The 24,578-nt window shown below is 45.9% G+C and overlaps 2 protein-coding genes across 11 annotated transcripts in view; one reads left to right on the top strand and one right to left on the bottom strand.

Moving 5' to 3' along the window:
• The first annotated feature begins 826 nt into the window (after positions 1-826).
• OXA1L (OXA1L mitochondrial inner membrane protein) lies at positions 827-15,982 on the top strand. Of its 3 annotated transcripts, XM_069595787.1 has the most exons (11): positions 946-1,043; positions 1,487-1,648; positions 2,944-3,248; positions 11,705-11,918; positions 13,426-13,569; positions 13,840-13,925; positions 14,151-14,315; positions 14,522-14,626; positions 14,713-14,875; positions 14,963-15,043; positions 15,127-15,982. In XM_069595787.1, the coding sequence occupies exons 3-11, from the start codon at positions 3,213-3,215 to the stop codon at positions 15,255-15,257; spliced, it is 1,125 nt and encodes a 374-aa protein (XP_069451888.1). In that variant the 5' UTR covers positions 946-1,043; positions 1,487-1,648; positions 2,944-3,212; the 3' UTR covers positions 15,258-15,982. The 3 variants fall into 3 exon arrangements, with proteins under 3 accessions (XP_069451886.1, XP_069451887.1, XP_069451888.1); XM_069595785.1 differs by lacking the exon at positions 2,944-3,248 and having other exon boundaries at positions 827-1,043; XM_069595786.1 differs by lacking the exons at positions 2,944-3,248; positions 14,963-15,043 and having other exon boundaries at positions 926-1,043.
• A 1-nt stretch (position 15,983) lies between these two features.
• SLC7A7 (solute carrier family 7 member 7) overlaps positions 15,984-24,578 on the bottom strand; it is a 34,424-nt gene continuing 25,829 nt past the window's right edge. For all 8 annotated transcript variants that reach the window (XM_069595781.1, XM_069595779.1, XM_069595780.1 and 5 more), the window contains 8 exons: positions 21,722-21,847; positions 20,254-20,398; positions 18,720-18,843; positions 18,369-18,472; positions 18,004-18,100; positions 17,118-17,267; positions 16,730-16,913; positions 15,984-16,509 (listed from right to left, as the gene is read on the bottom strand). In XM_069595781.1, coding sequence (XP_069451882.1) covers positions 16,403-16,509; positions 16,730-16,913; positions 17,118-17,267; positions 18,004-18,100; positions 18,369-18,472; positions 18,720-18,843; positions 20,254-20,398; positions 21,722-21,847 — 1,037 coding nt within the window. In that variant the 3' untranslated portion in view covers positions 15,984-16,402. The remainder of the gene's footprint in view (positions 16,510-16,729; positions 16,914-17,117; positions 17,268-18,003; positions 18,101-18,368; positions 18,473-18,719; positions 18,844-20,253; positions 20,399-21,721; positions 21,848-24,578) is intronic.

The raw sequence follows: 24,578 nt of genomic DNA, 5'->3' as shown, positions 1-24,578 counted from the left end.
ATGGCTAAGACTCCTTGCTCCCAAGGCAGAAGGCCAAGGTTCATCCCTGGTCGGGGAGCTAGATCCCACATGTCCTGAGTGAGAGTTCACATGCTGCAACTAAATACATTTTTTAAAAAAGATTTGTCCCCTCAATGTCACAGGAGGCTCCTCAATCAGTCCCTAAGGAAAGCGCAAGATAAAGCCTCCTCTTGAAGCTTTCTCTTTTTATCTGGAAAGAATTTCCTAGAAGCTGCCTTCCTTCAATTTCTGTCTAATTCCAGACCATTCTCAAATTTCACTGGATCAGTGATTACAGGGGCTTCCCAGGTGGCTCCAGTGGTAAAGAACTTGCCTGCCAATGCAGGAGACATAAGAGACACCGGTTCGATCCCTGAATTGGGAAGATTCCCTGGAGGAGGAAATAACCCACACCAATATTCTCGCCTGAAGAATCCCATGGACAGAGGAATCTGGTGAGCTACAGTCCATGGTGTCGCAAAGAGCTGGACACGATTAAAGTAACTTAGCACGCACTGTAATGTGTTGTAGTTCAGTTGCGTCTGACTCTTGAGACCCCACGGACTGCCTGCAGCACTCCAGGCTTCCCGGTATATTACAATATTACCTAGCAACAAAAAATCAAACATCACCGGGTACAGAAAACCCACACCGAGGACAGCCAAGACCTTCTGGAGAGTATTTTTTAGAGAATAGCGGATTTAAAGGATAGAGGGAAACCCGCTCAGGATTTACAGTCACTAACAAAAGCCAGTTATAAGGCTCTGAACTTCAATCTCCTGAAAACAGTAACAGCGCAATCTCGTTAATTTCCCCCTGCGGCTTCTTACCCACTTCAAATATGGCCGCCAAGCGCCAGTTTCCTTTACCTCCTGAGTGTGGTAAAGCTCTGACTTCACGCCCATTTCCAAAAGGGCTTCCTCCCGCGAGGCTGCGGTTTTCAGTGCGCAGACGCGAACTTACGTCCTCTTCCCGGCAAGATGGCGCTGGCGTTGCTGTGCGGGCGCCGGCAGCTTCTGCGCTTACTGGGGCCCCGGCGTCAGGTAAGGATACCCCGGGACCGAGCGCCAGGATGCCGCACTGTCCCTGTGAGCCGAGCCAGGAGTGGCTTGTGCAGACGGGCATGAGCAGACGCTGACCTGCTCACCCGGACCTCCTTCTCGTGGCCTGGGGTCATATGAGGGCGCGGAAGGGTTACGTCCCAGACACCGCGGGGTCAGCCGCCTCGTATCTTAGTCTGTTCCTGGGACAAGCGTCACCTCTTCTAGAGAAACCTCAGCCTCCACTTCTGGGCCCCGGGGTGGGTCTGCGGTAGCTGAGAAGCAGGGCTCACTGCTTGCATGCTTTCAGGCTCGCAGTCTGAGCGCGGGGAGTAGAAGAGTCCTCACCTGCAGGACTCAAGAGCGCCTGTCTCTTGAGGGGAGGGGTGAGCATAATAAGCGATTTTACCTGATAAAAGGACTCCATCTCCCTTTTACCCACTCAGTTCCACAGCGTCGCAGGGCCCTGCCAGTGGCCCCGGAAACCGCTGACAGCTGGGCTCGGGTTCCCAGCCGACCGGTGCCGCGGGCACCCGCGCTATGTCCTGCTCATGGCCCCAGGCCCCCGCGGCCTCAGTACCTCTGCCGTCTCTTTTGGAGAAGCGCAGGTAAGAGACATTTCGTCCCTGAAATGTTAGGAATGGTGCTTCTTGCAGATTTTATTTTTATTTTGCTTTGACTGGGAGGAGGGGAATATGGAGCTGTGTTCTTGTCCACACACCACCCAAGTCCCCAAATGATAGCATCTCTGCTTGGGATAGATATTCACATCAGTGGTAAAATTATTGAGAGCACAGGAGGAAAAGTTTATGTTGTAAACAAGGTGTTGTTGGCCAGAATGGTGGCAAGCCACTGATGGTGAAATAAGATGCAATTCTGTTTGTATATTGGAAAAATTATAATTTGCATGTCAAATGTGGATAAAGAATGTCACCTACCATATCAGTAAACAAAGGACGCTGAGGCCAACAGTCCCAGTGGCCACTCCCAACAGGTGCACCCTGAGGGAATTGAGGATGGAGAAACAGAATATTAGCAGTACCTAGTTAGGGTACATGTCAAAGGAATGATTTTAGTATGCCCAAACTCTTGCATCTTTCCTTACGTAAAAAATACTAAATTCATTAACTTGAGACTTCTGGTTTTTATTAGCAGTAATTTTTTGGTGTTGTAATTACCTGGTTGGGCTGGGGGTGAGGGGTGTTGTTTGGCAAACTCCTGTATATCCTGGCTCCTCCCTTACCTCTTCTGAACAGTTCCTCAGAGCTGAGAGGCTGTGTCCTAGGCTTAAGACCCGAGTAGTAATAATAATAAGTACTAGTCCTTCAGTCAACTCTTTGCAACTTCATGGACTATAGCCTGCCAGGCTCCTCTGGGCATGGAATTCTCCAGGCAAGAATACTGGAGTGGATAGCCCTTCCCTTCTCCAGGGGATCTTCCCCACCCAGGGATCAAACCCTGGTCTCCTGCTTTGCAGGGTGATTCTTTACCATCTGAGCCACCAGGGAAGCCCCTCAGTAATGCCCTAAATGAAACACAATTCTCAACTTTTAGGTCTTGTTTTTTTTTTTTCCCAGTGGGCAGTTTGGGCTACCAGTGAAGGGGCCCAGAGTAGCGTTTCCCCCTTCCCCTGAACTGGGGCCGTGGTACAAGCAGGGGCCTCTTGTGCCTATCTGCCTCCTCAGAGAGTCCAGACAAGTGTGGGTGAGTCTGTCCTGGTTCTCGGATCTCCCAATTACTGGTTGATAATCTTTGGTGATTGCAGCCATGAGATTAAAAGACGCTTACTCCTTGGAAGAAAAGTTATAACCAACCTAGATAGTATATTCAAAAGCAGAGACATTACTTTGCCGACTAAGGCCAATCTAGTCAAGGCTATGGTTTTTCCTGTGATCATGTATAGATGTGAGAGTTGGACTGTGAAGAAGGCTAAGCGCTGAAGAATTGATGCTTTTGAACTGTGGTGTTGGAGAAGACTCTTGAGAGTCCCTTGGACTGCAAGGAGATCCAACCAGTCCATTCTGAAGGAGATCAGCCCTGGGATTTCTTTGGAAGGAATGATGCTAAAGCTGAAACTCCAGTACTTTGGCCACCTCATGCGAAGCGTTGACTCATTGGAAAAGACTCTGATGCTGGGAGGGATTGGGGGCAAGAGAAGAAGGGGCCGACAGGATGAGATGGCTGGATGTCATCACTGACTCGATGGATGTGAGTCTGAGTGAACTCTGGGAGATGGTGATGGACAGGGAGGCCTGGAGTGCTGTGATTCATGGGGTCACAGTCGGACATGACTGAGCGACTGAACTGAACAGATACCTGGCTCCCCATTTGAAATATACTAGGGTTTGCTCAGTTGAGAGACTCTGAGCCATCTGAACTGGGTGATTAGATGAGAAGCTGGTCTAATGTTTTTTCAAGAAGCCAGCTGGATTTCTGTGCTTACACTTACAAGTATGTACTTAATTGGGAATTAAAGAAAATCTTGCCCTGAAAATGGCCAGTATGGGGCTTTTTTATTTTGTATGCAGTAAGAGGAAGCCAGCTTGATAAAACATCTTTTCAGAATTCTGACCTTACGAAGAAACAAAACCCCTTCTAGAGGGAACTTCCATTTTCTGTGTCTTTGAGATGTAAATGTCCTACCTGATCTTAGGCGCCTCGTTGTGTGTGTGTTTTGAGAAGTTGGTTTCTGCTATCCAGAAAGTAAGTACACGTATGGTGTACATATGGCAGCCAATCAAATAGACTGAGCTTCTGGGCAGTCTTTTGTCTGACCGTGACAATTCTCGGGGACTTCAGTCATCTTAATCTTGGTTGCATCAGCCTATACAATAACGATCTTTACTTTCTTATACTGTTTTGAGTAAACTTTATAGATCTTCTGAAGGCTACATCCTTTGGACTTTCTTGTAGGGGTGCCTCTTTTCTCTTACTGATTTGAGTTATAATTAAAATGCCACCTGTCAATAACCACTGATCGTTTAAATTGGAAAAATGTCTTAAAAGATGCATTTTTACAGAGCTCTCATTATATACAGCTGTTTTATTGATACCTATGGGGAAAAAAAAGCAGAAGGTGACTACACACACACTCACACACACAGTAGTTAACCTAGGAATTCTGTTAGGTTTTTTGGTTTTTTTTTTAAAGGTTTGGGAAACCTTATTTGTGGTTTCTGTTTCCCTTCAGTGAGTGGGTCTTACAGATGCTAATAAAAACATGAAGATAATTAATGTTGATTAGGCTGATTAACGGAGGTTTAAGAAATGAAGAGAAAGTCTAGAAACTTCTTCCCACAAAAGTGGAAATGTTAAAGAACTTGTGTACCAAATGGATAAAGAAATCTTTAAGTGGTTATATTAAGAAATAAGAAATATAAAACAGATGCTAATAGGATTAAAACAAAAGGTTTCAACACATTACCTGAGGTTTGATGGACCAATGTTATTGGTCCCCAGTATTAGATTTTCTTCCCCCTAAAGGCTAGAAGAAACTTACACAGAGATATCTGACTAACAGTTGCTTGGGACAACAATTAGGGCAATTGATTAAGTTTTTAAAAATTGTTAAAAGAGCCTAAGTCCCTTGGCTCAACCTCTCACTGGGAACCCAGAGCCTTTTATACAAAAACAGATCAAATGATTTGATTAAAAAGGAAGTTTCTGGACTCCTTTCTAAGACCAAAACCTGATGTGATCCTGACAGAGACTAAAGTTAAAGTTATAGAAGTTGATAGAAATGAGATAAAAATTTATCAAAACTGGTATATTTAAATGGGCTTTATGTAAGATGATTATATCTCTTTTGCCTTATTGTGGGATAGACATTGTGTCTCACTCCCCGGCTTGTTATTATTATAAGACAGGGCATATAAATCTGCTCCTCAGACTACAGTAATTGAGCATACTAAAGGAAGCCAGTAAGGTTACTAGAGCACACACAACATAACATAAAAACCGGGAGCTGATGTTCCAGGGCTAGCAAAAATAGTAATAGAGATTTCCTCTGGGTCTAACCAGTGCACTCAGAAAGAGGGCCTTTGTTGAATGCCTTATAAAAATTTTGAAGACATAGTAAATTGAACCCTGAAGTTCTATAATGTAGAAATCTTGATTTTCAGTTTAGTTAGAAGTCAGTGATTAAAAAAGAAAACAAAATTTAGTTCGGCAAATCAGTCTTAGTATCACTTAGGCAATTGACCAGTTCTTTGGGAAATTAAAAGCAACTATTTTTGTCTTGAAAATCTCTACAAATCAGAAATGTAAATATAGCCCCTAAACTAGTAAGTTTATTAATACTTGATTCATAACTTAAATTTTTGTTGTTGTTGGTTGCTAAATTGTGTCCAGCTCTTTATAATCCCATGGATTGTAGTCCCCCCAGACTTCTCTGTCAATGAGATTTCTCAGGCAAGAATACTGGAGTGGGTTGCCATTTCCTTTTCCACATAACTAAATATTTTAATGAAACTATGAGATCTTTAGTATTGTCTGTTTGTATGTCTGTATATATATTATACATATAAGATGTCACTACCTCTGATATACTTTCAAAATTAAATTTATAAAATGCCTTTATTTAATTGATTTTAAGTGCTTACAAATTAACTCTTTCTAAATATAAAGGAAACTGGCCAGAATAAATTTCAGGTTCATGTGATCTAGGAAATAGTAAATTAATATCTGGTGTTAAAGAAGTCAGTAAGTTCATATTCTTTGGCAGAGTTTTCAGCAAGAAAAAATAATAACTTGGTGTTATTTTCATAAGTTAGGAAATCCACAACCCACATGGTGTGGCAAAATAGATGAGTTGTCAACTGGTGGGGGGAAAGGCACAACATAAAGGTTGAGAGTTGTGTGTTATTTGGGGCATTCAGTTCAGTTCAGTCACTCAGTCGTGTTCGACTCTTTGCGACACCAATGAACTGCAGCCCGCCAGGCTTCCCTGTCCATCACCAACTCTGGGAGCTTACTCAAATTCATATCCATCGAGTCGGTGATGCTATCCAGCTATCTCATCCACTGTCGGCCCCTTCCCCTCCTGCCTTCAATCTTTCCCAGCATCAGGGTCTTTTCAAATGAGTCAGCTCTTTGCATCAGGTGGCCAAAGTACTGGAGTTTCAGCTTCGGCATCAGTCTTTCCAGGACTGAATATTCAGGACTGATTTCCTTTAGGATGAACTGGTTGGATCTCCTTGCAGTCCAAGAGACTCTCAGGAGTCTTCACCAACACCACAGTTCAAAGGCATCGATTCTTTGGCACTCATCTTTCTTTATAGTCCAACTCTCACATCCGTACATGACTACTGGAAAAACCATAGCTTTGACTAGACGGACTTTTGTTGGCAAAGTGATATCTCTGCTTTTTAATATGCTGTCTAGGTTGGAGCTTTTCTTTCAAGGAGCAACCGTCTTAATTTCATGGCTGCAGTTATCATCTGCAGTGATTTCGGAGCCCCCCCAAATAAAGTCTCTCACTGTTTCCATTGTTTCCCCATCTATTTGCCTGAAGTGATGGGACCAGATGCCATGATCTTAGTTTTCTGAATGTTGAGCTTTAAGCCAACTTTTTCACTCTCCTCTTTCACTTTCAAGAGATTCTATAGTTCTTCTTCACTTTCTGCCATCAGGGTGGTGTCATCTGCATATTTGATGTTATTGACATTTCTCCTGGCAATCTTGATTCCAGCTTGTGCTTCATCCAGCCCAGCATTTCTCATGATGGAGTCTGCATAGAAGATAAATAAACAGGGTGACAATATACAGCTTTGACATACTCCTTTCCCAATTTGGAACCAGTCTGTTTTTCCATGTCCAGTTCTAACTTGTTTCTTGACCTGCATACAGATTTCTCATTAGGCAGGTAAGGTTGTCTGGTATTTCCATCTCTTTAAGAATTTTCCACAGTTTTTTGTGATCCACACAGTCCAAGGCTTTGGTGTAGTCAATAAAGCAGAAGTAGATGTTTTTCTGGAACGCTCTTGCTTTTTCGATGACCCAGCGGATATTGGCAATCTGATCTCTGGTTCCTCTGCCTTTTCTAAGTCCAGCTTGAACATCTGGAAGTTCACGGTTCCTGTATTGTTGAAGCCTGGCTTGGAGAATTTGGGGCATTACTGAGGACTTAACTAGGATGCAGGCTCTCAGCTCTGAGGGATTGTTCCAAAGAGGTGAGGGAGGAGCCAAGGTATATAGGAGTTTTGCAGAACAAACAAAAAGGTAGTTGAAACATCAAAGGATTACTGTTAAAGAAAAACCAAGTGTCTCAAGTTAATGAGTTTAGCACTTTTCTGTGTAAGGAAAGATACAGGAGTCTTTTGTCCAGGTGCTCAGTGGTGTCCACCTCTTTGTGACCCCATGAACTGCACCATGCCAGGCTTCCCGGTCCTTCACTATCTCCTGGAGTTTGCTCAAACTCATATCCATTGAGTCGATGATGCCATCCAACCATCTCATCGTTTGTCACCCCCTCTTCCTCTTGCCCTCAGTCTTTCCCAGCATCAGGGTCTTTTCCAGTGAGTTGACTCTTCACATCAGATGGCCAAAGTATCGGAACTTCATCATCAGTGCTTTCAATGAATATTCAGTGTTGATGACCTTTAGAATTGACTCCTTTGATCTCCTTGCAGTCCAAGGGACTCTCAAGTGTCTTCTCTAGCACCACAGTTCAAAAGCACCAATTCTTCAACACTCAGCCTCCTTTATGATCCAACTCTCTCATCTGTACATGACTACTGCAAAAACCATAGCTTTGACTATACGGACCTTTGTTGGCAAAGTGATGTCTCTGCTTTTTAATACGTTGTTAGATTTGTCATAGTTTTTCTTCGAAGGAGCAAGTGTCTTTTAATTTAATGGCTGCCGTCACTGCCCACAGTGATTTTGGAGCCTAAGAAAATAAAGTCTGTCACTGTTTCCATTGTTTCCTCATCTGTTTGCTATGAAGTAGTGGAACCGGATGCCATGATCTTAGTTTTTTTGAATGTTGAGTTTTGAGCCAGCTTTTTCGCTCTTCTCTTCAACCTGTATCAAGAGGCTCTTCAGTTCCTCTTTCTGCCATTAGAGTCGAGTCATCTGCATATCTGAGGTTATTGACATTTCTCCCTGCGGTCTTGATTCCAGCTTGAGCTTCGTCCAGTTCGGCATTTCACATGACGTATTCTGCATAGAAGTTAAATAAGCAGGGTGACAATATACAGCCTTGACGTACTCCTTTCCCAGTTTGGAACCAGTCTGTTGTTCCATGTCCCGTTCTAACTATTGCTTCCTGACTTGTATATAGGTTTCTCCTTTCTTACAGGAGGCAGGTAAGATGTTCTGGTATTCCTGTCTCTTTAAGAATTTTCTGCAGTTAACATAGTCAGGGAAGCAGAAGTAGATGTTTCTCTGGAATTCCCTTGCTTTTTCTGTGATTCAGCATATGTTGGCAATTTGACATCTGGTTCCTCTGCCTTTCCTAAATCCAGCTTGTTGCCTTGCTAGCATGTGAAATAGGTGCAGTTGTGCAGTTTGAACATTCTTTGGCATTGCCTTTCTTTGGGATTGGAATAAAAACTGACCTTTTCCAGTCCTTTGGCCACTGCTGAGTTTTTCCAAATTTGCTGGCATATTGAGTGCAGTACTTTCACAACATCATCTTTTCATTTCAGTTCAGTTCAGTTCAGTCGCTCAGTCATGTCCGACTCTTTGCGACCATCTTTTAGGATTTGAAATAACTCAGATGGAATTCCATCACTTCCACTAGCTTTGTTTGTAGTAATGCTTCCTAAGGCCCATTTGACTTCAAACTCCAGGATGTCTGGCTCTAGATGAGTGATCACACCATCGTGGTTATCCAAGTTCGTCAAACTTAACTGCAAATGCAATAAAAGACCCCCATATTGGCCATTTTCAGGGCAAGATTTCCTTTAGTTCCCAATTAAGTGAGTACTTGTAAGTGTAAGTTTTGTACATACATAGACTTGGCTAGAGTGTTAGCTGGAGGCAAAGATGTTAGGCCAGCCTCTTATCTAATCACCCAGTTTAGACTGCTCAGTGTCTCTACTGAGCAACTCCCCATCTTTCATCTGGGCTCCCCTAGTATCTTTCAGCTGGGCAGCCAGGTACCAGTTAAACACTGCCAAATAAAACTCAGAATCATCAGCCAATAGTCAGGAGATCCAAGAATTCCCCTGATTTGTCTGGACTCTCCAAGGAGGCAGACAGCCCCAAGAGGCCTCTGCTAATATGAGGCCCTAAGTCCTCGTAGAGTTCAGGTGAAGGAGAGAGGTATACTCTGGATCCTTTTGTAGTCACCAAAATTGTTAACTGTAAAAAGTGTACAACCCAAAAGTTGAAGATTATGTTTTATTCAGTGAACTTGTTAAGGACTTAAGCCTGGAAGACTGCCTCTCAGATAAGCTCTGAGGGACTGTTCCAAAGAGCCAGTATACATGGGAGTTTGGAGAGGTGGCAGGGAACAGGTAGTCAGAATATCAAAAGATTTAAAAAAAAAAAAGTATTAAAGGAAAACTAGATATCTCAAGTTGATGAGTTTAGCACTTTTCTGTGTATAGACTGATGTAAGAGTCTGGGCTTGCTGAGACCATTCCTTTGATAAGCACCTTAAGTATAAGTAAGTAAGTAAGTAAGTGAAGTTGCTCAGTCGTGTCCGACTCTTTGTGCCCCCATGGACTGTAGCCACCAGGCTCCTCTGTCCGTAGGATTTTCCAGGCAGTAGTACTGGAGTGGATTTCCATTTCCTTCTCCAGCGGATCTTCCCGACCCAGGGATCGAACCCGGGTCTCCCGCATTGTAGACGGCCGCTTTACAGTCTGAGCCACCAGTATACAGCACCAGTATTCTGTGTTTCTCCATCCTGAATCCCCTCGGGGTATACAGTCGAGGGTGGCTGATGGCTGCTGCTCCTTTGTTTACTCATATGGCAGGCAACATTTTTCTTCCACATAGCAGTCTTTCACGGGCAATCTAGAGAATTTTAGATTATCAACAGGGCCTGATCCAAAAGTAGCAGGCCTATCAGCAGAATCTTTGCCAGATCTACACATCAGCCTTTCTAGTGCCATGGGACAAAACTAGTCATAATGCCTCCCAACTTTTGGTCAAATTTATGACCTGAAAAGAGAAGAAAAAAAAAAAAAGAAAAAATTTATGACCAAAGAATGTCACCTGCCACGTCAGCAAACAAAGTATATTGGGGCCATCAGCCACTGCAGCCACCCCTGTAGTGCATCCTGAGGGGATTCAGGATGGAGAAGCAGAATACTGGCCCTAGAAAGTTAAGGTATATATCAAAGGAATGATTTCAGTAAACCCAGACTCTTGTAGCTTTCCATGCATAGAAAAGCACTAAATTCATTAACTTGAGACACCTACCTGGTTTTTCTTTAATTAGCAGTAATCTTTTGGTGTTTGACTACCTGGTTTTTGGGGGTTGTTTGTTTGTTTTGCAAAAATTCTTGCATATCCTGGCTTCTTCCTCAGAGCTGAGAGGCTGTGTCCTAGGCTCAAGTCCTTAGTAATGTCCCAAATAAAACACAATTCTCAACTTTGAGGTTGTGCATTTTTTCAGTTGACACAATTACAACTTGCATGTCCCTGATTTAAGGCTAAGTGCCGAAGAATTGATGCTTTTGAACTGTGGTGTTGGAGAAGACTCTTGAGGCTCCCTTGGACTACAAGGAGATCCAACCAGTCCATTCTGAAGGAGATCAGCCCTGGGATTTCTTTAGAGGGAATGATGCTGAAGCTGAAACTCCAGTACTTTGGCCACCTCATGCAAAGCGTTGACTCATTAGAAAAGACTCTGATGCTGGGAGGGATTGGGGGCAGGAGGAGAAGGGGACGACAGAGGATGAGATGGCTGGATGGCATCACTGACTCAATGGACATGAGTCTTAGTGAACTCCGGGAGTTGGTGATGGACAGGGAGGCCTGGCGTGCTGTGATTCATGGGGTCACAAAGAGTCGGACACGACTGAGCGACTGAACTGAACTGAACTGAACTGAATATTTCTCAGCACCAAGTAGATATCATCTTAAAAACTGAGTTGTTTAAAGAAAAATTATAATAGCTTAAGTGTATGCAAAATCGTGCCGGTGATACTGATGCAACTGAAATTTGGAAAATACTAATACAAGAAATAACTTCCTAACATGAAGGAGAGTCATGAAGTCTTATTCTGAGTAACTTATCTTCCTGCTTAGAGAGGAAAATAAAATATCCTTTTTTAAAAATCATGAACAGGAATATATTTAAAGTAAACCTTTACAAAGTAATGTTTTTTGAAAAACTGACAAATACCATAAGCATCATAAAACCCAGAAAAATAATAAATTTTTTAATTGACTTCCTGACATTAAATGTCCTTTTTAAGCTTTGAATTCTTTGGACAGTATAGGCTATCATGAGAGAACAAGAAATAGGGAGTCCAGAGAGCACCCCAGTGTTGGTTACTGTAAGAGGGACCTCGTTTTCTATGTGTCTGCCCCCCGCTGAATATAATGTGCTTAGTCGCTCAACCATATCTGACTCTGTGTGACCCTTTGGACAGTAACATACCAGGCTCCTCTGTCCATGGGATTTTTCAGACAAGAATACTAGTGTGGGTTGCCATTTCCTCCTCTAGGGACCGAATATAACACATGGCTCTTTTCCCCCACAGGTTCCGGCCCCTCCAGTCATTCCTGCAACTCCCCCACCCACAGCAGTACCTGAAGTGGCTTCTGGAGAGGCCGCAGATATCATCCAAGCTGCTGCAGAGCAGAGCTTTGCTGAACTTGGGCTGGGGTCCTACACCCCAGTGGGACTGATCCAGAACTTACTTGAATTTATGCATGTTAACCTAGGCCTACCATGGTGGGGAGCCATTGCTGCATGTAAGGGAACATGTCTGTACAAGGGTAGAGGAAATGGGGGTTTGGGGTAGAACTTTAAAGATAGCAGCTCTGCGTGGATAGAGGAAATAGTTGCAGAAGTTTATAGCTGAGAAAAGCTGACGATGCAAATGAGTGATAGAGATTCATAACACTTAGATGCACTCCACTGTATTTCTTGAGGGGCATTTTAAAACCACTGGACCACCTAGGATTTAAGAAGTGTAAGTTTTTGAATGTGAGGGTAGGGTTTAAGTATGGGGACCTCCGTAAAAGTGATGAAGCCTGATTCAGGAGGGCAGAAGGTCAGGTCAGATGGGAAGACACTCACATCACTCCTCTTAGAAGTTTAAAACTGCTTTAAATTCTGTTTCTCCCCAGACGTTGCTCCAGTGATCCTCCTCCTCTCCTCCGTGTCTTTAGCTTCTCCATCTTTATTGCCTATTCTGAACATATAGGTGTGTGCAAGCATACCATGTGTTTATTGGTAAATTCCTTCCCCTCATTGTTAATTCACTTTTAACTACTACCCTTTCTCCTTCTCTTCTATTCTACACCCAGTAGGCTTTTCTCTGTTTCTGTTCTGTGACCCTCAGCAGTCTGACTTACACCACCTTGTTCTAACTGCCAGTGATATCATTTCTTAGTCCACTTTTCATATTTGCCCTTTCTGCATTAGACACGGTAGAGTGTGGATCCTGCCCCTTGGCTTTTGCAACTTTCTGTCCATATCCTCCCATCTCCATTGCTCAGTCCTCTACCTGCCCCTTCAGTGCTGGTGTTCCCGGTTCTGTCCTTAGCTCCCTTCTCCGTCCACTTCACACCATTTATCATTATGGTGGTAAAGCCTAAATGTGTTACCTCCCCCTCGTCTCTTCTCAGCCCAGGCCCACTTGCTTATCACAGATACCATCAACTAAATCTTTGTTGAAATGATCAGGAAATGTGAAATGTAAGAAAAGAAATAGGAAGGAGTTAAAGTTGTAGGCCGCCAGATGACCTCCTATTCCAGACATTTCTAGGACAGCGTTTTTCAGACTTCATTCCTGGGAGCCCGAGTTCTGTGAAAGTGCTTCTGAGCAAAGCAAATTCCAGAGATTGAACAGTCTTAACAGTCAGACAGCCTCCTCACCCACGGCAGCTTGATTTTATTTGTTATGTATATTGTGGTTACACTTAGAATTGCGGAAAAAAAGAGTCCATTAATCATAGAAAATTTGGAAACCATTAATCTATAAAAGTAGCTTCTGTCACCTTTTTGAGGAAATAAGATTGCTGGTCATTTGTTTGGAGAAGTTAATGCCAGACTTTCGATGTCAAAGCAGAGGACTGAGCCTCGAAGGAACTGAGTCACACCGTGCCCTTTGGGGCCTGTGGGCATGAGCCACAGGGAGGGAAGGTCTGGACAAGAGACCCTCTCAGGGAGACCTAGAAACGTTTAACCGTCTAGCTGCAGAATGGCTTGATGGAGAATGCAGAATGTCACTCCACTCCTGGTTTGTGTTTCCAGGCACAGTCCTTGCCCGCTGCCTGGTGTTTCCTCTCATCGTGAAGGGCCAGCGAGAGGCGGCCAAGATTCACAATCACTTGCCAGAGATTCAGAAGTTTTCCGCTCGAATCAGAGAGGCCAAGTTGACAGGAAACCACACAGAATGTGAGTCAGTTGCAGAATGAGCGTGGGAGAGGACCTGTTTTCCCTACATACAGCTGGGGGCGGGGATGGGGCAGTGGGTAGGAGGGAGAACAACTCAAATTGGGAGTTACTACAGTTGGGCGAGTTCTAAGATATACCTGCTTCTTGGGCCTCATGCTTCCAGTGCCTGGCCAGGGTCAGTTAGATTTGACTCATGGGCCAGGTTATGAGGATGGTCACCTCCACCAACCTAGCTGTTAGCCCAACCATTACTTTCTACTCCCTTCCCAGTTTACAGGGCCTCCTCCGAGATGACATTCTACCAGAAAAAACATGATATTAAACTCTTTAGACCTCTCATTCTACCACTGACTCAGGTGAGCAAAAAACATTTCCCCTCTAACTTCAGAAACAATCAGATTAAGAAAAACAACAACAAAAATTAAAAATCAGATTATCTCCTCTGTTTCCCATACCCTAGACCCTAAAAGCAGGTTGGTGGTAATATTATGCTGCATAAACCCATTATGGGTTTCAATAACGGAGTAATTAAAATGTCCCCTCTGTTAAAGGGTCCTGACGCTGTTTATCCTGTGTCACAGGCCCCGATCTTCATCTCCTTCTTCATTGCCTTGAGAGAAATGGCCAACCTTCCTGTGCCCAGCCTGCAGACAGGTGGTCTCTGGTGGTTCCAGGATCTCACTCTGTCTGACCCCATCTACGTATTACCTCTGGTGGTCACAGCTACGATGTGGGGTGTCCTTGAGGTAAGCCCGGGTTCGCCAAGTGCCTGTCCTGCAGAGTGGGGAGTGAAAGGAAAGCAGTTGTGTAGAATGGTCATCCTTCGCTCCCTGGAGAGACAGAACTGATGGGTAAGAGATCTGAGCCAGGATCAACGACATGCATTTGCTTGTGTGGGACATGTTGCTTGTCAAATGCATGTTCTTCCCTTGCCTTTTCTTTTTTTCCCCAGTTAGGTGCTGAAACTGGCATGCAAAGTTCTGACCTTCAGTGGATGAGAAATTTTATCAGACTAATGCCCCTGGCAGTCTTGCCCATAACTATCCATTTCCCCACGGTAGGTGATGGCTTAGGGGCTGGCTCCAAGTCTCCTGGCAAGCTGCCCAGAGACGCAGCTTCTGAGTGCCTTCTCTTCTCATCCAGGCAGTGTTCATGTACTGGCTCTCCTCCAACATGTTTTCCCTGGGCCAAGTGGCCTGTCTCCGTATTCCTGCTGTACGCACTGTACTGAAAATTCCCCAACGTGTTGTGCACGACCCAGACAAGTTACCTCCACGGGAAGGCTTCATAAAGAGCTTCAAACAAGGTAAGGGCCCGTCCTCTGTGACAAGGACAGGGGGAACGTGGTCTCGAAATGGGTGCAGGACCAATGGTCTTGCTCCCCTTTACACAGGCTGGAAGAATGCCGAAATGGCCCATCAGCTACAGGAGCGGGAACGGCGTATGCAGAACCACTTGGAGCTCGCTGCCAGGGGTAAATAACCCTTGCGGGCTAAATTCTGTCATTTGTTCTTCCTTTTCTTCATTCATCAGGATTTGTTTTCTCTTCTTCCCCAGGTCCGTTACGACAGACGTTTGCCCACAACCCTCTGTTGCAGCATGGAAAGAACGACCCTCCCAACACCCCCAGCAGCAGCAGCAGCAACAAAGCAAAGTCAAAGCAGCCCTGGCGTGACACGCTTGGCTGACCTCTGCGGCCTGCTCACACTGGCAGGAACTCTGTCTCTTCAGAGACTCAGCCTTCGAACATGATTTCATGCTGGGTCTTTGCACCAGACCTAGAAACTGTGGGACATGTTGATGTTCATTTTAAAACTGGATTCCACTACAGACTCTTCCACCTAAGTGTGAAAGAACCCTGGGAGCCAGGTGGTCTTCCCATCCGCAGAGTTAGTAAACCTCTGTGCTACACACTGCTTCCTAACACTTACTAAAAAGGGACATGGATTGTGTGCTTCAGAAAGAATAGCTTGGGTGATGATTGCTCTTGCTGGCCCGCAGTCTTAGGAGGCATCTCAGTATTGTAACCTGGCGTTAAGGGCTAGATGTGTTGCACGCCCATATTTGCCTTGTAGTCAGAGGTGTGTGCCTGATAAGTGGCGAATGTATATGGAGGAACCACATTCACTTATCCCAAGATTACTTATAAAATATCCTTCAAGAAGTAGATGTGCTCAAGTTCTTAGTGATAAGAGGAACAGAAGTTGATACAGCTTTCATCAAATAACCTAGCATTTTGCTACAGCAGCATAGGTTTTCTCGTGTAGAGGCTGGTTGCATCAGCCTTCAGCAGCTGGCTTAAGAGGGAAGAAATGCTCAGATTCTTTCTAACATAAGATTGTTTTTAGTCTCCCTGCCTGGTTCATGGAAACTATCCGTAAGACATTATATAAAAATGATGAAGCCACTCAGAGTTCAGAAGCATACCCTTTTATTGTCTAGCACCTGTGACAGTTTCATGTCTCTAAAGGAGACAGGAAGTTAAAGCACTGATGGATTTTCCAGTGGAAGAGGAGTGGGCAGTGATATCCACTGGAGGTGAGTGGATATCATAACACATGGGAACCTGCCACTGGAACATCCAAGCTCACACCTAGCATGCTTCCCATCACAGTCTGCTTTATGTCCCTTTAAAAGAAACCTGTAATGATATGTAGCAAAACAAATAAATTACTCTCCATCTCTCAGAAAGCAAGTTCAGAGGTTGCTGAAGCTGCCTAAGAGGCTTCTGGACAGGTGCCTCCAAAGAAGTAAGCTTTCCTTTTCAACTTCCTTGCCTCCAGCCAGCAGGAGATACAAGCCTCTGCTTTCCACATCTCGAAATTTGTTGTGGTTATTTAGACTTGGGATCCTGTTGCTTGTACTGCTCTCCTCCATCTTCCAAATCCATCTCTGCAGCAACTGACATACATAGGACCTGGAGGTACCACGTGACAGAAGCTACAAAGAGAGGTTTGAGTCAAGAATTGAGAAGTCAACTGGACTGAGTCCAAGTGGCACTGAATGGGGCTGGGCCCAAGGGGACAATTTCAGTTAAACCTCAACAACAGGGGCTATGGCAGAGGTGGCTTGGGAGATTAAGAGTTGCAGAAGAAGAAAACAAAAAAACCCAACCCTAAGCTGTACAATAGCTGAGCTGACTTGAGGATCCAAGGCTTACCCACAGTCCTCCGGAGGCAAAGAGGTCGTTTGTGTTCTGGCACTCTGATGATGAAGAAGTAAAAGGGCAAGCCTGAGAGAGCAATGCCAATGCCGATGAGAGAGTTGACGGTATCACTGTAGAGTGGAACAACCACCAGGAAGATGGTGCAGAGGCAGAAGACAACGGGGAAGAACAGGCTGAGCTAAGGGCCCAGAAGAAACAAGAGGTTAAACAGGTCAGGGTGGACAGCCACGATAACCCCCCACTTCTGTAGAGCAGAGTGCTGAGCCTTCCTGTCATCCCCTTCATTTCAGTGAGTACCACCCACAGTTCTGGGCCAAGGTTTCTGAGAAGGTATCAGAATTCCTGGAGTAGGTACAGCAAAGGTGGGGTGGGAAGGAGCTACCTTGAGAGGACGAGGCCTATCGGGCTCCTTCCAGCGCAGATAAAGCTGGCCCATGATAGAGAGCCCCACGAAGAACCAGTAGCTGAAGCTGTAGTAGTTAATGAGCTGAAAGATGTCCTCCACACACAAGTAGATCAACGCCATGAGACCCTGTAGGCACAAGCCCGCGTCAGCTCCTGTCAGCCTCTGTCACGCAAAGCAGTTTCCAGTCCCCTTTATCCCATAGATCCACCCCCCTTGTTAGGTCCTCAGTTTCTCCAACTGTCCTTTTCTGTTCCCACCCCATGTGCCACTTTAACTTCATTCATTTCCTATCAAGTCAGTAGCCTTTTTCAGCCCGTTCTTCAAATCCTTGCCAGCTTAATCCTCTGTACGGCACAGCTCGAAACAGTTCCTCAAATAGCTTTTGCCCCAGAACCTCTCCAGAATGGCTCCAACCTACACTTCCAGCTTTTACCTTCTACTACCCAACTCCACACCTCCAGACTGCTGATGCCATTTGTCTAACCTAAAGCCCATCGATATTTGCAACCCTAAACTTGAAGACCCATTTCAAATTCTCCAAAGTCTGTCTGTCACTTCTACCCCTACAAAAACGACCATTGCTCCCCATAAACACTACGTCTTTATCTGCCACAGCAGTCATTACAATGTATTCCATGACCGTTATGCCTCACCCTAGACGAGGAGGCCACCATTCCTTAGAAGATGGATTCTCTTCAGAACCACCACAGCAGTTAGCACAGTGCCTTGCCCGTGGTGAATGGTCCACTAATAGTTTTTCTGTTAGAATATTTAGAGCTTCTTGGAAGCCAGAACAGTTGTATCTACTGTTACTAAAGTTTCCCCATTACCTGGCTTTCAGCCCAATCTTGAGATCACTTACATTGAAGAGAAGAGCTGGCACCGGTGTGAACCGCTTCACATGAATCATGCAGATGGTATCAGGGAGATGGCCTTCTCTTGAGCCCACAAAGAAAAGCCTATTTGGGGTAAGACAGGAGAGGCTGAAAACCGTGGGGGACGTGGGTATGGCCAGGTTCATGTGCCACAAGTCCTTCCCTCCATCAAAAGGGTTTGATTAATTGGAAAGAAGTTGAATACCAAGATGTGTGAGCACTGGAGGCTGCTGATGGGAATGAGGCCAAAGGGTTGACTACCATTTGGGGAGCATGGTGACTCAAGTGGGTCCTGGAAGTCTGGCCCTGCTGTAGCTCTTCATAATACTCCTCAGTAAAAGAAGAATCCTACCTAGACGCAGCCAGGATGGAGGCATTGAGGCCACCAAAGCAGGATAATGCAACCGCAAATGGAATGGTCCAATTGAATATGCCAAAAATCTGGTCTGCAAAAGTCTAAGGGGAAGAAATGGAGAGGAGTCATTAGCAGGACCCAACAGAGATGGAAGGCAAGGACAAGCATGCCCCCTGGTCCCTCTGCTGGCAACCCAGCCCTTCTTACAGAGCATGGCTAACGGGACCTGACAAGCCCAGTGCCCTAAGCATACTCCAAGGACTGCTGGATTTCTGGGACTCAGGAGCGACATCATACCCCAAAGCCCACAGACACACCCTCACCCTTCTGCTAGTGAAAATCCTTTACCACAGCAACAGCATCGCTTGCCAGGATGTCCCTCATGTTGAGCACAGTGTAATAGGCCACGTTGGTCAAGATGTACATGATGGTGACAACGGGCATGGAAATGCCAATGGAGAGGGGCAGATTCCTGCAGCCAAACACAACAGTGGATCCGTTAGTCCCAGTCTCATCCCCATTGTCCTGTGATTCTTAGACTGCCCGCACCAATCCAGGGCCAGGGCCTCTAAGGCATTCGCCCAGTGCTTTTGCCTTGAAGTTGGAGAGTGGCTTATACTCAAGAACTAAAGAGCGTCAGGTGGAAGAGTATCACATTCAGAGAAAGGCCTACATACAAAAGGGAAAGGATTAACATAACCATGTCACAGTGTGATAATAGCATGGGAAGGTTTTGTTTTACTCAAGGTTTCTTAGTATCAGGCTTCCTTCCCCAAGATTATCAACACTGGAAAATTTGTCTTAAGGTTAAATAGAAAAGAAATTATGGAGGGAAATTGTGAAATCTAATCTCTCTAGAGAGTAAGGCAGGCCCTCAGTAAGAACAATATGTATACCTGAACAAGCAATCAGAAATATGCCCACCCCGCTCCCTTAGTTAGAGAACCTTGAGTGCTACCCTAACCCTTGGCCAAGAGAAAGACTGAAAGACAGCTCATAGTCCCTCTGGCCCAAAATAAGCCGTGATCTTTATAAATGTTCTTTGCAGTGAGACTTGGAGCAGGGTGGGGGTAGAGAGGGGCAAATATTCAAGTCATTCAGCTTCTGTCCAGTAGGTGGAAGCACCACCCAGGCTTCCCATCAGCTATTGTCTGCTCCCAGGGTTGCAACACTAGATGTTTATCAAGAATACTCGTGTTTTTCAAAGCCAAGAGGAGTTTATTATTATTTTGACTTAAAAATTTCAGAAACCTCATTTCCTGGCAAATCTTAGTTCCTAGAGTCACTGAATTTTAGAGCCAGGAAAGGCTCTGAAGTCATATAGTTCAACCCCCTCAATTATAGATAGGGAACAGGCAGAGATGGCAGTGAATTCCCTCAAGGTCACCCAGCGAATCAGTGGAGAGACAAGTCCAGGCCCTCTGACTCCCTGGGCAGTGCTTTTCACTCTCCGTGACTATAGGACAATTCAATGGTGTCCTGAAACAATACCACTAAGTCACTTAGGAATTTGAGAAACATGGGATCAGAAGGGAAAGGTTTCTGGTACTCTGTGACCTGAAGTTATAGGAATAAGGGTAAGTGAAAATCTATCAAGGAAAGTCAACTTTTTTAATTTAAAAAAAAAGCACATGATAGCCTACTTTGATTAATGCAGAAATGCCCAAATAAATGTGAAAAGCCCTGTAAAAATTTTTTTTTTAGTACAAGAAAGTTCACCTCTTAGCCCTGTTACTGTGATCATGGACCAGTTACTTGTCCAGCCTCAGGCCTGTCAAAATGATGCTGACAAAACTGACCAGGTGTATGCCATCAGCACATAGTAGGGGTTCAGTAAATGACAGCTGCCATCGCTATGGAAAGTTGATAGTGAAGTACCTACCTCTCAGGGTTCTGGATCTCTTCAGTGACATAGTTGAGGGTGTCCCAGCCAGAGTAGGAGAACAGAGCCGAGTACAGTGCCAGGGCAATGTCACCCACTGAAAATGATGAACCCTCAAAGGAATTTTCAAAGTGAGTCGAGGCTCCTGGAACCCAGAGAACACAGCAAGGCAGAAGGATTAGTGGCCTGTACCCCAGCTACAAGGTGACTCAGTAAGGGAGAGGAGGAATACAATAATAGAATGCCTGTGGTTTTGAACACCTTAGCAGTAAGGGTACCAGTGAAGGAATGGGGAGCAGAAGAGAGACACCGACAGAAATGGGCCAGAGTGCAGGGATCAGCTGCTGCTGCTGCTGCTAAATCGCTTCAGTCATGTCCACTTCTGTGCGACCCCATAGACAGCAGCCCACCAGGCTCCCCCGTCCCTGGGATTCTCCAGGCAAGAACACTGGAATGGGTTGCCATTTCCTTCTTCAGTGCATCAAAGTGAAAGTGAAGTTGCTCAGTCGTGTCCAACTCTGTGTGACCCCATGGACAGCAGCCCACCAAGCTCCTCTGTCCCTGGGATTCTCCAGACAAGAATACTGGAGTGGGTTGCCATTTCCTTCTCCAAGCACCCGGATCCTAACAGGAAGGACCCTGGTGAATTTCTAGGGAAAAGAACAATAGAGCACGAGGGCTAGAGAACAGGAGTGATGCAGTCCTGTCTGCTCCCCTCCTAACACCACACAGCTGACACGGAGTGGAGGAAGGGCAGGGTTCAGTGTGCCCAGTCAACAGAGCAGTTACAGGCGTTCACACCTGGAAACCGGGAGAGGAGTGAGTACCACAGGTTCATTTCTGCGCATGCCCACTCCCAGGGGGAGAACAGTCACTGCCACAGCACTGGGCTCGACAGTCTGCAAAAGCTGGCTCAAGATCAACCTCCTCTGAGAGGCAGCATGCATAGACACAACAGGACAGGTTTTGGGGTCAGTCTGCCTGGTACAGATTTCAGCTCCATGATTTAAGCTGGGGCTTCCCTGGTAGCTCAGATAGTAAAGAATCCCCCTGCAGTACAAGAGACCCAGGTTCAATTCCTGGGTCAGGAAGATCCCTTGGAGAAGGAAATGGCAACCCACTCCAATATTATTGCCTGGAGAATCCCATGGACAGAGGAACCCGTTGGGCTACAATCCATAGGGTCACAAAGAGGTAGACACGACTGAGGACCCAGCATGCACAACTAGGGACTTTAGAGAATTCCTTGGCTGTCCAGTTGTTAGGACTCTGAGGCTTCCATTGCAGAGGGCACAGGTTCAATCCCTGGTGGAGGAACTAAAATCCCGCAAGCGCTGGGGCATGGCCTAAATAAAAGGGAATAATAACAGTACCTGTTAAATGAAATCATGCACAAAGGCTACTTAGAAGAGTACAGCTCATGGAAAATGCTTAACAAACGTGAGTTGCTGCTACTATTATTTCTTACCCTGGCCAAGTCTAACAATGCCTGCGATGATGATGGCAGTCAATGCCAATACTTTAGCATAGGTGAAAACATCTTGCACCAGGGTTCCCCACTTGACATAGGCACAGTTAATGAAGGTTAAGAGACCTGAAAGAAAAACAAAGCTGATTGGTGACTGACCCTACCATCCAGAGGGCCTTAGACACCCCCCCACCCCCCCGCAAGCAATGTTTCTAGTACCCATCACCAAAACAGACCCTTTGGCCAAAGACAGAGGTGTCTGGGCTCTGACCTGCTGTGCGCTGGAAACGTCTGCCCAGAATTTCCTCACCATTATCATTCAAAGGCACTTGCTGAGCACCTGGGTGCACAGCAATACACACACACACACACTCAGCACTTACATAAGAGATACAAAGTGACTGGATCTGCTTACACACAAATGTCCTCACAGCAATAGGAGGCAACTGGCGGCAGAACAGGATTAGTGATGTGTTCTGGCTGTTGGCTCTGAAAAGTCACAGTCTCTCCCCATCTCCAGCCCCATAGCCCCTTATGTGGGCCCAGGAATAAACAGTCTCATGCTGTGGATCACTGTTAACCTTGATGAGCCCTGCTGTAACTTATCCAGTGTCTGGCCCAGCAGGTCAGGATTTGTGACCAGGATTAGGCTGGAGGCCAGACTTCCTGCCTCTGCTGGCCTGTTCAGCTGCTTGTTTTCATGCTTGGAAAGATTCTTGAAACAGGTTCCTATACAAACGGAACGGGGCATTTTTCCTGACTGGACAATGCAAAAGTCAGAGCCATGGCCGTTCCTCAAGTCCTGCCACCCTGGGGTAGAGGCAAACTCTACCTGGAAGAGCTCCAGCGAAGTTCATGGACTGCCCTTAGAGCCAGGGTTCTTACCCTAGGGCTTCCACAGGGCCTGAAATCCTCTGTAAAGTGTTATGTTGACATGTCCAAAGTATATGCATTTTTCTAAGAAAAAGGGTCCATAACTTCCATCAGAATATCAGAGAAATCCACTATCCCTCTCCCACAAAAAAAAAAAAAAAACCACGTATAATCCGCTACTTCAAAAGAAGAAAGCGCGGAAGCCCAAACAGGCTGTGAGGTCGACCAGTAGCCCGAGGATGCGCCTGGGGTTGGTGGGGGAGGGCGGAGAAAATCAAAATAAATAATTCTGAAATTCAGCAGAATGTCCCTCAACCCACACCCCCCAACCTCTTAAAAAGCAGGCAGGCACATACCCCGTAGCTTTCCTGCTGCGGTACAACAGAGCTCGGCACTGCTCCCTCCTTCCCAGCTCAGCAACTGGGGCACCAGGAGGAGGGCTGCCTTCCCAGAGAGAAAGCACTGCACCTGCCTGCTTCTGGCCCCCAGCTCAGCCCCAGAGACTCCCTGCCTCCATTCTGGCGGTGTGTGGCCCTTAGGGTTCCCAGCCATCCTGGTTTTTTGTGTCCTGGTCTCAACACACTCTGGCCCAGGACTACTTCCTCCTGAGGGGCAGGAAAGAGCAACCAAGCTGTCTCACCTTCTGTCTCCCCCTCCCTCAGTGCCCAAGTCTCTTTCTGTTCTTCCAGAAAGGGGGCTTTCCTGTCCCAAACAAACATTAGGCCTTTCTGCCTAATAAACAAGACAATGAACAACCAAACCTTATCACAGGGCTGGGCAAAAATGCACCCATAACTCCAGGCCAATGCAGTGTTAAGTTAATAATTAAAGACATGAGTGTGTAGTCGCCACAAGCACCCCCACAAAATGGCCAAATCTTTCAGATCTGCTGATGCTCCTCAGCCAGTCACTCATCCTTCACTCCCCACTGGCTTCTGCCTCCAGCCATTCAGCAGCCCTCCTGCCACTTCTCCCCATCCTGTGCCTCCACCCCTTACCCTCAGGCTCTGCTGCTGACACACAAATATAACTTAAGCCAGGCTGGATTGGAAACACCAGGACAACTAGAGCTGCCGCATTCACAAAGGACAGGATCCCATAATTATAATGCACAGTTAGGGACTTCCCCGGTGGTCGAGAGGTTAACAATCTGCCTCCAGATTTGATCCCTGGTTGGGCAACTAAGATCCCACATGCCTCAGGGCATTAAGTCCGAGCACCATAACTAGAGAGAAACCCCCACACAACAATGAAGACCCAAAGCAGACAACATTTTTTTAATTTAAAAAAAAAAATCATGGTTAGCCCTCAGCATCAATGGGCGGGAGGCTTAAGGGATTGGCTCTAGCTCTGAGTCAGTCTGTAGCCACGTTCCACAAGGTTCTGTTCTCAGCTCTGTCCAGGGAGCTGGACAGGGAAAAGCCGACCCATTACCTTTTACTACAGCAAATTCTGAAAAGAAAATACAGGGGTCGTTTACATTTTAATTCCTACAGCTTCTCTAGTCTACTTCCATATCCATTCCTTTGACCACGAGTGTTTCCTCCTCCCCAACTCCTGAGCCTTTGTTCTCAGCCATGGACCCACCATCACCCCCTGATCTGCTCTCTGTATTGAGCATGGGAGGCTCCGTTTGAATGAAGAAGGGAATCCTCTGGAAAGAGCGCCAGCCCTCATCTTCCCCAGCGCTCAGCTGCCTCCAGGGCCTCTTGGCTGTGAGAGTAGGAAACGGGTCCTGCAGGCAGCAGTGCTGACTGAGCTCTTTGTCCCCACCCGCAGCGGATACAGCTGACCGGTGGCCCCGGAGCCCAGCCAAGTGCACTGTTCTTGAAGTGGAGCCTGACCTCCTGCTTCAGAGGCAAGGAAGTGGGTGGGGTAGGGCCTGGGGGTAGGATAATATAAGGACAAGGGCATTTAACCTCAAGGATCAGGGATGCCCTACCCTCCTAGGTACAATTCAGTCTCCACCCAGTGCTGGGCCAAG

The sequence above is a fragment of the Ovis canadensis genome, chromosome 7 (genome assembly GCF_042477335.2).
Source record: "Ovis canadensis isolate MfBH-ARS-UI-01 breed Bighorn chromosome 7, ARS-UI_OviCan_v2, whole genome shotgun sequence".
Classification (NCBI taxonomy): domain Eukaryota; kingdom Metazoa; phylum Chordata; class Mammalia; order Artiodactyla; family Bovidae; genus Ovis; species Ovis canadensis.
This window is presented reverse-complemented; position numbering and strand designations above follow the sequence as displayed.